The sequence below is a fragment of the Pteropus alecto genome, unplaced genomic scaffold (genome assembly GCF_000325575.1).
Source record: "Pteropus alecto unplaced genomic scaffold, ASM32557v1 scaffold35, whole genome shotgun sequence".
Lineage (NCBI taxonomy): Eukaryota > Metazoa > Chordata > Mammalia > Chiroptera > Pteropodidae > Pteropus > Pteropus alecto.
In genome coordinates, this window is record NW_006437828.1 from 8,390,214 (window position 1) to 8,404,455 (window position 14,242).

Here is a 14,242-nt window from a genome sequence, read left to right on the forward strand (position 1 = left end):
TCAGCAGTAAATCACTAGCACATGCTAATATATCTGTAAAGGTGTTGCAGATAATTAACAGATGCTGTACATGGGAACACGGAGAAAATCAAGCCAATTATCAAGCTTATATGCAACTGAGAAATCATCCACAATGTTAAATTACCAACTGGTACTTAATCAATTAAGTGACATGTAGGAGAGAAAATCAAAGGTAATTTAGAATTCTATTTCCTAGTATATCAAAAGAGGTGGTGGGAGGGGCGGGGAGTCCCAAAGACGGTTTCCAGGAGCACCTTCCAGGACTGCAACCATTTCTACCTCCCAGGAGGGAGCGAAGTGAGCAGGCTTCCTTGGGAGCTAAGCTGGAAGCCTCGCGTGTCCTGTTGGGCAGTGGAGAAGAGCGCCCCAGCCCCGGCCCCAGCCCCAGCCCCGCCCGGTCCGCCCAGGGAGGTGGGGTTGGGGGAAGGGGGTCAGACATGGCCGGAAGTGTGATTTAGATCACAATGCAATAACCGATGATGTATTACAGAACTGTACACTTGAAGCCTACATAATTTTATTAACCAATGTCACCCCGATAAATTTCATTTAAAAATCTCTTAATTACACAGATTTTATATGCATGTAGAAAAAGGCTATAAGGATGCTCACAAATTAGAAACATTATTGCACGCGCGGGTAATGAGACTGAAATTTTTTGTGTCTTCATTTCCCACGTGTTCTGATGCTATACTTTCCCACAGCTCTTTAAGCACCGGAAAAGAAAAATAAATCGTCTCATGTCTAATTATTTTTTAAGTAACGTATTTGCTGACGCTCGCATATTAATGACGGCCTTTTTATGCCCAGATTCACTCGGCATCGTGCCGCTTGCTTTTCTCTTAGCATTTCTTTTAATCGTGTTCGGGTTTTATGTGAAAGAGAAAAAAACAAACAGTTCATAGATCATTCCCAAAATCCGAACCGTAGTTTACGGTGTCTGATCTGTTTCAAAACCCTCGATTTGTATATTTCGTCATCGACAAGGGCCTTTTTCCTCCTGAAAATCAACCTTGACTCCAACCTGCGTTCAGTGTCCGGGAGAGCACTAAGTAAGCGCTCTTTGTTTTTCTGGCCCCTGAAAAATTAAAGAGAAACCCTACCCGCTCCTCGGTCATAACCCTGAGCAAAGGGACAGAACTGCATCACTCACCGGCCACCTTCCGAGGCATTTGTGAACAAAATATTTAAAAAAACGTCTTTCTTAACAATAAATTGTACTAGCACTTTAAGTGTCCCATTATTGTGAAGTCATTTGGAATTCACCATAATAACAGTGATAATAAAGACTTCATTTGGTATTCATGTGGATATTATATCTAGTGCCATTGGTATTCAACGGTAATTTAGCATTAGTTAATGGGCACTTAAAATGCTACCCAAATGATAGATATATCACAGTACTTTGTGGTTCCTCAAACTCTATAGAAAACACTTATTTCACGAGTGTGAGTAAAAATCATTAAATGAATAAACCTTACCTTCTATAAGTTTGGGGTTTTGAAAGAGGGGACAATCATTTAGAGAACTTTAATATCAACATGCTAGAGATGGAGAGGCATCCGCATGAAAAACATTCTCTCATTCAAAAGAAGAAGAAGCAAACAAAGACAGTATACTTACTTTCGACTTACAGGTTCAAAGCGTACACTACACTGCGGAGTTAAAAATAACAGCCGGACAAACCTCCAACCACTAATGACACATCTGGACCTTCTAGGTGGCAAAGAAGGTCAAGTTCTGGATCTTCCCTTGGGGTAAATACTCACACTTCACACATGCACTGTTGCAGAGGGCAGATTTGGCTAGTCTGGCCGTTCACTCCCCTGAAAAAATTTGCTCTGGGAGAGAGAGGTACGATATGACCAGCTGGCTAGCACAGGGGACCAGGACACTGATCATGACGAGGAAATGTGGGTGGAAGGCACCCTTGCCATATTTTTCACATTGCAGAACAGTGAAAAAAAAAACCAAAAATAAACTCCGTTATTTATTAAAAACTAGTTTTCTATTTTACGTTACGCTCTACTTCATGATCGTTAGGCAGAGTGTCCTGGTTTATTTCTGAGCTCTCTCCTGTGAACGGAGGAGATTCTCGGCCCTCTGTTCTCTAAGCATGCAATCATAGCTGCTTTCTGGGTAAGGAACGAATCTGAGCTGGGTCTCAAGCGGACAACAGCAAGACGACCGCCCGCTGTTAACGAAAACCGTAATGGCTGCAGCCACATTATTCTCTGCCAATCCAGCTGTGTGATGGTGGTTAAAAAGAAATAATAAAATCACCAACCTCAGAATGCTTTCGCCAAATGTCTATGTTCTTGCGCTGAGCTTTCGAGAAATGGTCCCAAGCTTTTTGTCTGGTAGAAGCGTTGAAAACGGCCACAATCTGCTCGACTTTGGTGAACAAGGAAGTCAAACAAGACAAGTAATTTATGTTGTGATCACTATAGGGAAGCCAAGCAAAGGCACTAGGAGTCTATGGATGATGTCTCAGTAGAAATAACATCATCAATATCCATCCAATTTGTGCCTTTTTGTACTTACATTTTAGCAAGGTTGGGGCTGTCTCCCTTCAAGTCTGACTCCATAACTTTAGGTTAAAACGAATTCTAAATATGACTAGGAACGTTCGTAGTCATCTACTTCCAAGCATTCTTTAGCCCTTGTTTAAAAATGCGACTTGGAATATCTACACACCTGGAGCTAGGGATTACATGGGCACTGGCGGTGGCATGCAGATGCAGACACATAGACGAGGGGAGGCCTGGGCTGGGGGCTCGGGAGTGAAGTGGGGGTGGGGTGGCTGAATGAGGAGGAGCCAAACGGATTTCTCTTTCTCTTTCGGTCTCCATCTCAAGGACTAGACTTGACCGCGTCTGTGTTCCAAGTCGGGACAATAAGCAGTTGTGTCACACGGCCCCTCAATCTCGGGGCCATTTTTACTCCTTGGCTCCTTCTCCTTCTCCTGCCGTGCCTACTGCAGCCAGCCCTCCAGCCCTCCGGGCACAGGGGCCTCCGCTCGGAGACAGACCAAGGCTCGCCAACCAGCGGCCCTGGCACGCGGACCTTATTTCGACGCCGCGTGGCGGCCTCCACCGTTCACCGTGACCACACACCGTTCTGTCTCATTTCATTTCCGCCTTCCCAAGGCCCCCCTCCCCGTGGTCCCCAAGCCCCTTGGAGCTCCAACTCCATCGCCGTGGCTTCATTTAGAACGTCTGTGGCTTTCAGGCTTGGTGCTTCCAGAATGACAAACTGTTGAGAGGTTGTGAAAAAAGCTATCCAGAGAAAGGGGTGGGCTCGAAGCAGTGGATGTTATGGGCGGGGCCAACGAGTCGCAGGTCTGGTCTTGCTGAAACTCTTACTGATCTCGTAGGCACAGAATTAAGGAAATTATTCCACCGAACGAGCCATGCGATTAAACATAAACTTCCAAATATTTAGTCGGAAAGGCTCACTTAAAATGAGCGTCTCATAGATGCTAGCGCTCTGTCAAACATGAGTTTGTAAGAGATTTCCAAGGCTCTATTCTAAAAAAGGACATCGAGGCTCTTCCAGATCTCCCAGGTGTCCAAGGAATGTCAAAGAGTCATAGAATGATCTCCACAGAAGAAGAGTACCTGGGGTCACAGTTTCAAAAATCAGCACGCAAAACAAACGTGTGCACGATGGAGCAGAGCGATAAAGCTGATTCCATGCGCTTTGCCCAGTGTAAACATCTCATGCTAAGAAGCGACTACTTCTCCGTCTATGTGAGCACAAACACCGGGCTTTTGTGTTTACGGTTTTCCGCCTCAAGAGAATCCTGACTCCAAACCTCCTTACTTATCAAACTTTGTCACCATGTCACACGATCGATTTATTGCATTCAATTTTAATAGCAGGACTTGCCATCATTTTAGCTCACACTCTACTTGAGTGCAACGGGCTTCTCTCTCCTCACCTCACCTGGAGGAAGAGACACTGCCAGGCTAGTCACCTTGGGCTGCTCTGAGGGGTGACTGTCACCTGACCACCAACCCCCAGGGCTCGGCTGCCCTGCAGCATGGCTGGTGGACAGTGGTGCAGCCCACTGCCCAGGCTGCCTTCTGCACGGGCAGCACGGAGCAGTCAGCCCAAAGCGCGGTGGCGGAACCCACTGCCAGGTGAGATTATCTGGCGGCAGCGGAGGTGGTAATGATCGCGGGATTGTCACAGCGCAACCGGCCCCATTGCTTTCAATAGTAGGGCTCTTCGACTGGCATCCTTCGGAAGAATAAGAACCGCGGTGTCCTGACACCAGGCCTGAGTGGAAGGGACAGTAAGGGCGGAAGCTGCATATTTGGGTGCTGAGAGTCAAAATTCTGCCGTCGATCGGGGAAGGCTGTTGAGAAAGGAGAATTATGTGTTCGTATGTGTGTGTGTGGAGCGGGGGGCAGGTAAGAGAGACCAGTAATACACACTGGTCTCTCTTAGGAGTGAAGGCGGGAAGGCGCTCGGAAGAAAGACCCGATGGCCAGACTACCCGCGTTCGTGGGTCAAAACAGATCCCGTAATAGCCGCTCAAGTCGTGTACTAGCTCGGATATCCCGTTTGAGCGACGCGCCTGTTACTTAGAACACGCTGTTACCACATCCCAGGGCGGAACTCCCATCCATTCACTCATTCATTCACTCATTCATCCATTCAGCAAACGTCTGAGGTCCTCCTGGTTACCGGCTCTTGACTGATTGCCAGACGTACATGACTCAGACATTGTCCTTGCCCCTGGATGAGACTGCAGTCTCTAGGGATAAAGAAAGGCAAGCGGATGATCGCCCTGTGCAAGAGAGGCATGGACGACTCCTATGGGGACGCAGGAATGAGCACAGCAGGCGGAGTCAGGGAAAACGCCCAAAGGAGGGGACATCCTGGCCAGGCCTTACACAGCGAAGCGACGCTCACGCTCTCTGCTGAGAATGCAGCGCTGGCCAGTTCGAAGGCCGGCACGGCGCGGGGAAAGGACCTCGTGAACACAGCGGCGAGGGCAGGGGTGGGGGGGGGCGGTTGGGGCTACTTGAGAACGAATAAGGAAGAAGCGTATGTGCCCAGCCAGACCGTGAACTCTACGCTGCAGGCCAGGGGAGGCAGACCTGAGTACTTTGCTTGGGAGAAATGGTGGAGGCTTGAAGGAAGGCAGAGCCGGCAGTGGGGGGAAGATCAAGAAGTCATTGGACAGGGCAAGGTGACAAGACACGGTGGTGACGAGGGAGGAGAGGAGGGAGACCGCGGTGACTCAGGCTTGGGGAGGGCATCAGAGGCCGAGAGGAAGAGGGCAAAGAAGCCGCTCCTGGACACGCTGAATCTGAGGTGCCCGAAGGTCATCAGATGAAGCTGAAATACACACTGGGGGTTCAGGAAGAAGTCAGACCTCAAAGGGATACACCTCAAGTTTTCTGGGCCACTATTGACGTCATGTAATTGTATCCTCTAATTAAAAGCAAAACTAAATGTGATCAATTTTACACTTCTTTCCTTATTAAGTTCTATACTCCCCCCACATGTTAACAAATAAAAAAACAAAAACAAAAACAAAACCCCAAATTTGTGTAATTCAGCTCAGGTTTAAAAATGACTCTCACAGTCTTTCTATGGCTCGGTGTACTGTCGTCTTGCAAACGAAAGTTCCTAGGTATACGAAAGGTTGCAGAAAGAATGCTTGGATCAGCACAAATTCATCATCATTAGAGACAGTCCACCTCAGAGCCTCTGCCCTGATGAATGGAATTCAAAGAGAGTGCATTTTGAAAATCATAAATCAGGGTGACTACAACGGATGTCACAGGTAAAGACCACACACTCTTCGTTGGCAAAAACAAGTCCGTGAATTCAACTACCACTCACGACTTCTCCCGTATCCCTCCTGCTACTCATTCTCTACAGAATGAAGCTCCAAGCAGTTGCTAAATACATGGGATCTTTAAAACTCTACTTAAAAGCTCAGAGAAGAGGCAAACGGCAGACAAGGTGGCATCGACATTTGTTCAGAAATGCAGCTCAGAGAAGTTCTGCTGCAGGCAGAAGAAATTCAGATCGACCCGCCCCCCACATCCACCCACCCAGAGTCTCCGCCGCCCCTTGCGGCCCACACGAGCCTGCGTCAGCTGCTATACATAAACATTTTGGAAGTATTATCAACAGAAGGCGCTCTCAGTCAGAAAATTTAAATTTGCCCTTCACACTTTGCACATCTTTCCTCCCTAGTTCTGTGCTTTCAAGTGTTTTGTCTCCATTCCTTGAGGGTCCTGAAAAAAATTCTAAGTGACTGACTTTTCAGAGGTATGCCTGCACGTCAGTCTCAGATGTCATGCCAGGGTCTCTCACACACACCTCGCGGGTACACACGCAGAGCTGCGATTAAATTGCTCATCACTCTTGGCAGCTGCAGACCTCTTCTTAAAAGATTAACTGAGGCTTATTAAAAATTCGAAGAGCTTTTTTAAGCCAAATCGATTTGAACGGGGCAGCGCCAAACCGGAAGTGGTTAAGAGAGGGGAAGAGACTTTACAGACAAAAGGTGGAAGGGAAGGCGGGAAATTATTGATTGGCCGTAGCTTAAAGCCCAATTAGCTGTTCGTGATTGGTTGTCCCTAGCTTTGGATTTCATAATCCTGAGGCATCAAAGGCTTAGATTTGGGTTTTTCTAACATAAGTCACCACCACCTTAGAGTCACCTGAGGCTAATGGCCTCCTTGTTTAATAAATGTAACACTTACTAGTGAGTGTTACATGCAGCATATGTACACATGCAGCATATGTACACGTATAACATATACACTTAAATGTGTATGTCCCTCAAAATGTATACAAAAAAATCCATAAGTCCAAGTAATTTAACAACTTTTTCTTTTTGTACTTTTTCCCACCCCGAAATGTTTGGATATGTGCTGAGTTCAGAGCACGCTTCTTGAGAGAAAACTTTATAGATGATCTAGATAGAGAAGTGCTTGTCTTCAGTGAGGGAAGGAAAGCTCAGAACAGGACGACCGTGTACCCAGAAACGGGGCGACATAAATGGCTTCCTGAAGCAGGGCGCCCGGCACGGAACTCCAGATTGCTGGGCTGCACGACGCCCCTGAATTTTGTGCTCTGGACAGAAAAGCATTGGAAGCAGCAAAAGAGAAAGGTCGGCTTCCCCCGAGAACACAAACACAGCCCTGTGCCCTTCATGTCCTCCAGGCTGCATTGTGCTCACGGTTTCTGTACCTTCTGCATCTTCAGTCGCATGTCAACAGCTCTGAAAGAGCCTTCAATCCATTTAGTGTCACAAATACCTGGAGAAACTGATGAAATCCTTACCGGCAGCTGGCCCCCCTAAGCGGAGCACCTCGAGCACATCTTCCAAGCTTCATTTTCGTTCTTAATGCTATTTGGGTTCTGGATAAAACCTGAACTCTGAAGAGTTCAGAGGAAATTGTATTTTTCCTTAAGGGATAACATGTTCCCCCCAAATCCTCTATGAATAGCTCCTAAGAGATTTTCAAAGGCATATAACAAATGAGATGGCAGACCCCCTCCACCCTGGCTGGTACTGTTTTTAAATACTAAAAGCTGGGTGGAACCGAGGAGGCTGGCCCTGGATTGAAGACACAGAGTAGACGGAATGTAGTGAGCGATTTGGGCTCTAGGGACACTAGGAGGAGGGAGGAGGAAGGAGACAAAGCCAGAGGGAGGAGCAGTTAGTGTCAAACACGACGGGGACATGGTAAGGGGAAGCTGCCGCGGGAGAGTCCCACAGGGATTTCTGTGCGCTCACCTGGGCAGGCTATGGGTCCTGAGCTTGAAGGAGTCTGCCAGTTAGTCTGGCCGGAAGCCCGGGAAACAGAATCGACATAACCAAACCCATCCGTTAGGGAGGCATGGCCGGGATTTCAAGTCGGGGAGGAAAAAGGGCGTTTTGGGTTTTGTCTTAAGTCAAAGAGAGCATTTTGTGACACCGTGAATCTGTCACAGCCCCATTATACCTGAGGCCAAATCAACGAAAGCAGCATTTCTGAACATTTCAGATGAGGCCAGAGATTTGGTCCTTTTGGGAACTGGCTACAGATCGAAAGAAAAAGATGCCGATCAAATTATTAAAGAAAGAAATAAGATGTTTTTAGCAAATTTCAAGCAATCATACAAGCGGGAGAGGGTGACGTTGAAATAAAAAGAGATTAGACAGTGACTTCTGAAGCTTGTATAAATCACAATACATTTCAGGGAACTCTAGACCCCCTCAATAATAATTCAAATATTCAAAATATTCACATATATTGGGAAGTAACAAAATAAAAATCCATGATGCTATCATTTTCATGATAATATACACATTTATTAAGCTTTTTCTATCCAATATATCCTCCTGCCTTGATTATCCCTATTGACTAATTAAAGTATAACACCCATATATAAGAAAAAAGGAATAAAATGAGAAGCAGGGTCTACTGTCCCCGGCTGACTGCCCTCACTCAGCCTCTCTCTTTAACAGTGACCTCTGTCAACAGATCCTGGCACGTCCATCCAGAGAAAATGTCACCTGGAGAGCACACGCTGTGTGTATTTTTCTATGCGTAACTGTTTTTTTCACTTACATGAAAGTGCTAATATTATATACACTGTGCTGCACTTAGCTGTTCTTCACTTAGCGTATCTTAGAAATCTATTCATATGTATATTAATAAGGCTGCAGTATTTCAGGCAAATCTCCTGACATTCTTACATAAACACCTTTCTAAGAAATTCTTAGCAGTAGGAAGAATAGGAGGATGTCTGAATTTTTAATTTTTGAGCGCGATTGCCAAGCTGCACTCCAATCTTGTGCCCACTGAGTGTTTTTCAGACTGTTTCCCTATCCCTTTGTCAATAGTTGGCAATCAAACATTTAATTTTTGCCATTCCTGATAGGTGAGAATAGGCACGAATCACACGCCAGCCAGCCCTCCGCAACCAGAGCTGTCTCCATTTGCAGCTCCAACAGGCATCGCAGAAATAAGTCCACAGACTCACCAAACTCTTTTTTTTTTTTTCAGTAGCTGACTCGTTGCTAAGGGTGACCATCCAGCAGGAAGGGGAGAGACCTAGTTTCTGGGCATCTCTTCTCCGCTGTGACCCTCAGAATGGGGACTCTGCTTTCCCGAGTCGCCACCAAGTGCATTGACGGTGCTATGGAACTCATGTAACAGTCATTGGCTGTTTCTAATTACTGAGGCTTATTGGACCAGGTACCGTGCTGGATGATTTAAAACGGTGCTTTTCCAAGTGTGGTTCCTGGACCAGCATCATTATCATCTCTTGGGAATTTATTAGAATGCAAATGCGCAGCCCCCAGATCTACTGAATAGAAGCTCTGGGGGTGGGTTCCAGCGCACTGTTATTTTTTTTTTTTAATATTTTTTTTCCAATTCTATTGAGACATAATGGACACATGACGTTGTATAAGTTTAAGGTGCATAACATGATTTGATATATGTGCACATGCAAAATGACCAATGACCACCGTGGTAAGTCCGGTTAACACCGACCGCCCAGCATCGTTACAATGTTTTTCCTTGTGTTGAGAACTGTGAAGACCTTAGTCTCTTAGCAACTTTCAGACCTACAAGATAGAACTGTTAACTACAGTCACCATGTGGAAATTCCATTCCCAGGACTTGTTCATCTTATACCTGGAAGTTGATACCTTTTGCCCCCAACCCCAATCTCTGCCTCTGGCGACCGCCAACCCAGCAGACTGTGTTTCGACAAGCTGAGTGATTCCAATGCATGCTGAAGTCGGAGGCCCTCTGATTGGAAACACTGGCATTTCATTCCATTTTCTCATTTAAATTCCCCAGCATCCCTCCGAGGTGGGCACTACACCTGTTTCACGGATAAAGAAACTGAGATTCACGGAGAGGCACGATTACGTGTCCAAGGTCATACACGTGGCTAGCGGTGAAGCTGGGGATGGAAACCGCTTGTGCCCAAAGGCAAATCACGGATATGTACTCATCCCTATTTGTATTTACTCTGCGAGTCAAACTTACGAGCAGCGTGAAGCGTGCTGTGCCGGACACTGCACTACATGCTGGAGAGGAGAAGATCTAGACGCTGCTGGTCCTCGCAGCCCCGTGGGGTGGGCGGTGGGGACATAGAGCCTTATACAGGTATACCCCGCTTTTTGAAAGTTTGTTTTATGTCACAGCGTTTACAAAAGACCTATGTCAGTACCTGTTTTCTGATACAGGGGCAGCATGCACCCCAGAATCGAAGGCAGCCACGCCCAACTCCCTCTGGGGGGGACCATACTCAGCACCCCAGCATCCAGCCCCCCAGCATCCAGTGCCCCAGAGCTCTGAGATGCATCCGTGAGCATGTGCTCCATCCGGATTTGTGTTGCGTGTCCCTTGGCGAGACGTGTCCTGAATTATAAGAAAAGCCTAAGACAGCTCGTTAGGGTGTCCGCTGAGTGTAAAACTGGGCGTAATCAAGTGTACTCCGTATGATCGGGTCGGTTGTGTTTTGGGTGTGGGACCCTTCGAAAGGTTTTCCACGCAAACGGACGGTAACTGCGGCTTCGCTTCACGCCCGTGTGGCTCAGGGACGTTTCGCAGGAACACCGCTTTCGAACAGTGGGGGAGATGCGCACACGACCGACTCACAGTGCACCTGCCCGGTGCTGCAGAGAGGCTGGTGGACATCGCAGGTGGCAAAGGCCGACACTGTCAGGCAAGCAGAACGTTCTACCGCGGAGAAGCCGAACCCTGATGCTACGATGGTGCAAGGAGCTGCGCCCGCCCTCCCCGAGGGTGTGTGGAGGGATCCGAAAGGCGGCGAAGAGTCCACGTGTCTGGGAAAAAAGGCCCCTACTTCCTACGCGGCCTCCAGGCAGGAAGCTTCTCCTCCAGCCGCGCTGTCGGCTCACACTCCGACCTAAACCCCTTCGGCCCGACCGCGTGTTCCTGCTGGTGAACGAGAAGCCTCAGCAGGGCCACGCAGACAGGGGCCAAGGAGCCGCTTTCGGGGATGACGCGCTCTGCTGAGGGCGGCTTGTGCCGGGGGAGGGAGACTGTCTGGGTAACGTCCAGCTTCCCCAGACGGGGGCCTGTGGCCTCCAGAATGCCACGGTCCCTCCAGACCCTGAGGCATGGAGGATGGGCTGGACGAGCCTCGAAGTCCTTTCTAGCTCTGTGTGACCCTACAGAACTGGGGTTGGCAAACTTTGCCCGCAGAGGAAGTAACGGCGAACATTTTTGACTTTGAGAGTGACACGACCCCCCTGCTGGAGAAGGCGCCTGCAAACCCACGCGGCTTGTCGCCTCGAACAGAAACCCCCTCTCTCTGTCTGTGGCCGGGCTCCCATCATCCTCGCTGGGCGGCTTTCCGTCGTTCAAGCAGAAGCATTAAGTTGGACTTTCTCAGGTGTGCCCAGCGTCACAGACACGTCGCCTCTGCCCGAAAGTAACTTTACCGATGCCTCGCTTTCCCTCAGCGCTAGTCCGAGAGTATCCTGGCCTTAAAAACTGTCTGTGAAAATTGTTTGTGTGTGTAGATTCTTTCCAAAGTAGTTCAGGGACGGTTTCCTCAAATCCCTCCCAAACCCCACTGGGGCGCGTGCATGCCCGTGCACGCGCACGTGCACACGCACGCGCATGCGCACGCGCACACGCACACGCACACTCCTCTCCCTTACGCTTGGCAGTGGCTTCTGCTCCAGTCCCCACAGCTGGGCTCACGTCAAGGTGTTATATCTTTTCCTGAATTGCTGTGCCTCATTCAACACACACGATGTTAGTTCTTGAAATCTAGCCTTCCACAATTCTCTCAAGTGTTCCAGAGTGTCAGAGTTCATTTCTCTCTCATTTTTTGCTATCACTAATCTTTGTAATGCTAGTATCACAGTGGTATTACTTGGCTCAGTTTCTATATTTTCAGTGAGACTGGAAGGGGGAATCTCCGAAAACGACCCCACACAGTTCTGGGGGGTAGGGGGGAGTGGGGGGCTCCCCGCATCCTCTGCTGTCTCTCTGGAAGCCTGTGGAGCAGAAAGTTCTGTGCTCACCCTTCACTTGGAGGTTTTTATAAACATTATCATCTCTGGACATTTGTCACCTGAGAGCAAAGAGGTCTTTTTAATAAAAATAATGTTTCCAGCACTTAAAACATTGGCGAATGCAGCTGTGGGTGTGATTTTTGAGGAGAAACGGAGAAGCTGTCGGCTTGCTAAGGTGGCTAGGGGGACGTCTCCCACGGATGGGTGACGGCGACGAGGACCACGGACGCGGGGAAACATTTTAACACTTTGGAGAGTTCTTTTTCCACGGCGGGGACACAGGAGCCAAGTTTCCCTTGGCAGAAATAAGACGCTTAGCCGAGGTGCTCCTGAGCACTTTCAGAAAGAGCTTTCTAGGCAGGAGAGGTGCGGATGAGGACACCCATGTGCCTGAAGCGGGTCACCGTGCACATGGCGATCGGAGCCTCCTCCCACCGCTCCGCGTCCCACCTCCCACCCAGCAGGAGCCCAGTGAGTATTTGTGGATGGATTTCACGGTTCATTCCGGCCCCCGAGGCTTTTATGATTTTAGCCAAGGACAGAGAGGAGGGCGGGACAGAGGAGACCGGTCAGGGCAAGGTGCAGCCTCCCTGCCGCGAACTCCGGCCAGGGTGCATCACCGGCCGTGGGCCGCACCGCTCTCGGGACTGAAGCACGGCTTCCGATGCACAGAGCAGCCCGACAGACGCGACCTCCGCAGCGAGGCAGAGACAGGACCCGTGCGTGGGGGACCATCTGACAGACCTCCTGTCCCGTCGTCAGCTCAGGAGCGCCTGACGTCAAGGCTGGGTCCCAGCCGATACTTGTGTTTACACATTCAGAGATATAAGAGATTGAAGTCCTTCGAAAGCTAAGGGCTGCAGAATTTTCAGCGTGCGAGGGGACCTGAGGGGACCGTCTGCGCAAACTCTTTCACGAGAGAGATGAGAACACTGAGACGTAAGCGTGAAAAACTTCTCGAAAGTCATCTGGCTAATGAATGATGGAGCCGGGATTAGAACCAGGATCCCTTCCTGCCTAATCAAAGCTCTGAACTACTCGCTATTTTCAAGATCTGAGATGAGGTTGATGGCAACTCCTATCATCAACGTAGAAGGCAAATTTGCATGACAGTTCTAACCTTCCCGATCTCCAGGTGAAAATAACATTCATAACAGTACTGGAAGAAAAAAAAATATATAACAGTACTGTAAGACTACTTCTGTAAAATTCTCAACTAAATTATATTCTACAAATTCTACTTTAGGGGGGAATGGTATATTAGTGCAAAGCCAGTTGCAATCATGCATTACTTATAAAAACATTTAGAATATGTTTTGTGGTTATTAGGTTCCAGCTCAATTTCTAATACCACCGTCATTTCCATCTGTGATATCTGATGAATGATCAATATTTGCACTCGGGTGCTTTACAAGCACCACGCCAGACCTGGGAGCAGTGCAGGAAGGTGGGAAATAAGCACAGTAAATGGCCTCTGTCTCCGTTTCGGCTGAAATCTTGCTGGGGGTGGAGGGAGGGGAAACAGTAAACAAAAACCCGCTGCTTAGAAAATAACTAAAAGCTCAAGGAGACAGTATTCACAGGTGCTGCAGAAGGCAGGCGAGAAGGAGACGGCGGTGAGTTATCACAGACGACAAAGGTCTCCTGTGTGGCAAGCGCCGGGCTTGGGTTCTGGGATGATGGGGAGCACTTGAGACGAACGCTTAGCTTCCTAACCAGACAGCGGCATCTGAACGCAGGGTGACGCGGGCGTATTTCTGCGGCCCCGCCTGTAAACTCGACGTTAACGGTTAGACTGAACCCTTCCCCATCGCCGCCTGCCTTCCCGTCTGCCTCTCCTCCACGTCGACCCCTTCTCTCTCTCTCACCGGGCAGGATGCTGGGAAAGCGGGAACATCACAGAGTGTTTCGATTTTCATTGGGTGTGACAACGCCGTGACAAGGCACACGCAAGCAGTCATCCTGGCACGCACACGAATCACCGAACGCTGTGGCCCATGCTTCCCGAGCTTCATGAACGACTTCTCTCTGAGCTTGGAAGTGACGAGCTTTGCTCGTAAGTGAGAAACGGAGTGTGGGCAAGCCCGTGGGGAGCGCCTCGGAAGGATGCATTTTTTTAAGAGCCAACAAGATCTGAACCCCGACGTCTCTCGGTTGGGAAACCTGCGGACGTTTCCGCCCAGTGGGCGG

The 14,242-nt window shown here is 48.7% G+C and overlaps 1 protein-coding gene across 1 annotated transcript in view; it reads right to left on the reverse strand.

Moving 5' to 3' along the window:
- Positions 1 to 14,242, reverse strand: part of ENOX1 (ecto-NOX disulfide-thiol exchanger 1) — a 286,775-nt gene that overhangs the window by 92,867 nt on the left and 179,666 nt on the right. Inside the window, exon 10 of the mRNA XM_025048988.1 lies at positions 2,309 to 2,415. Within this exon, the coding sequence (XP_024904756.1) occupies positions 2,309 to 2,415 (107 nt within the window). The remainder of the gene's footprint in view (positions 1 to 2,308; positions 2,416 to 14,242) is intronic.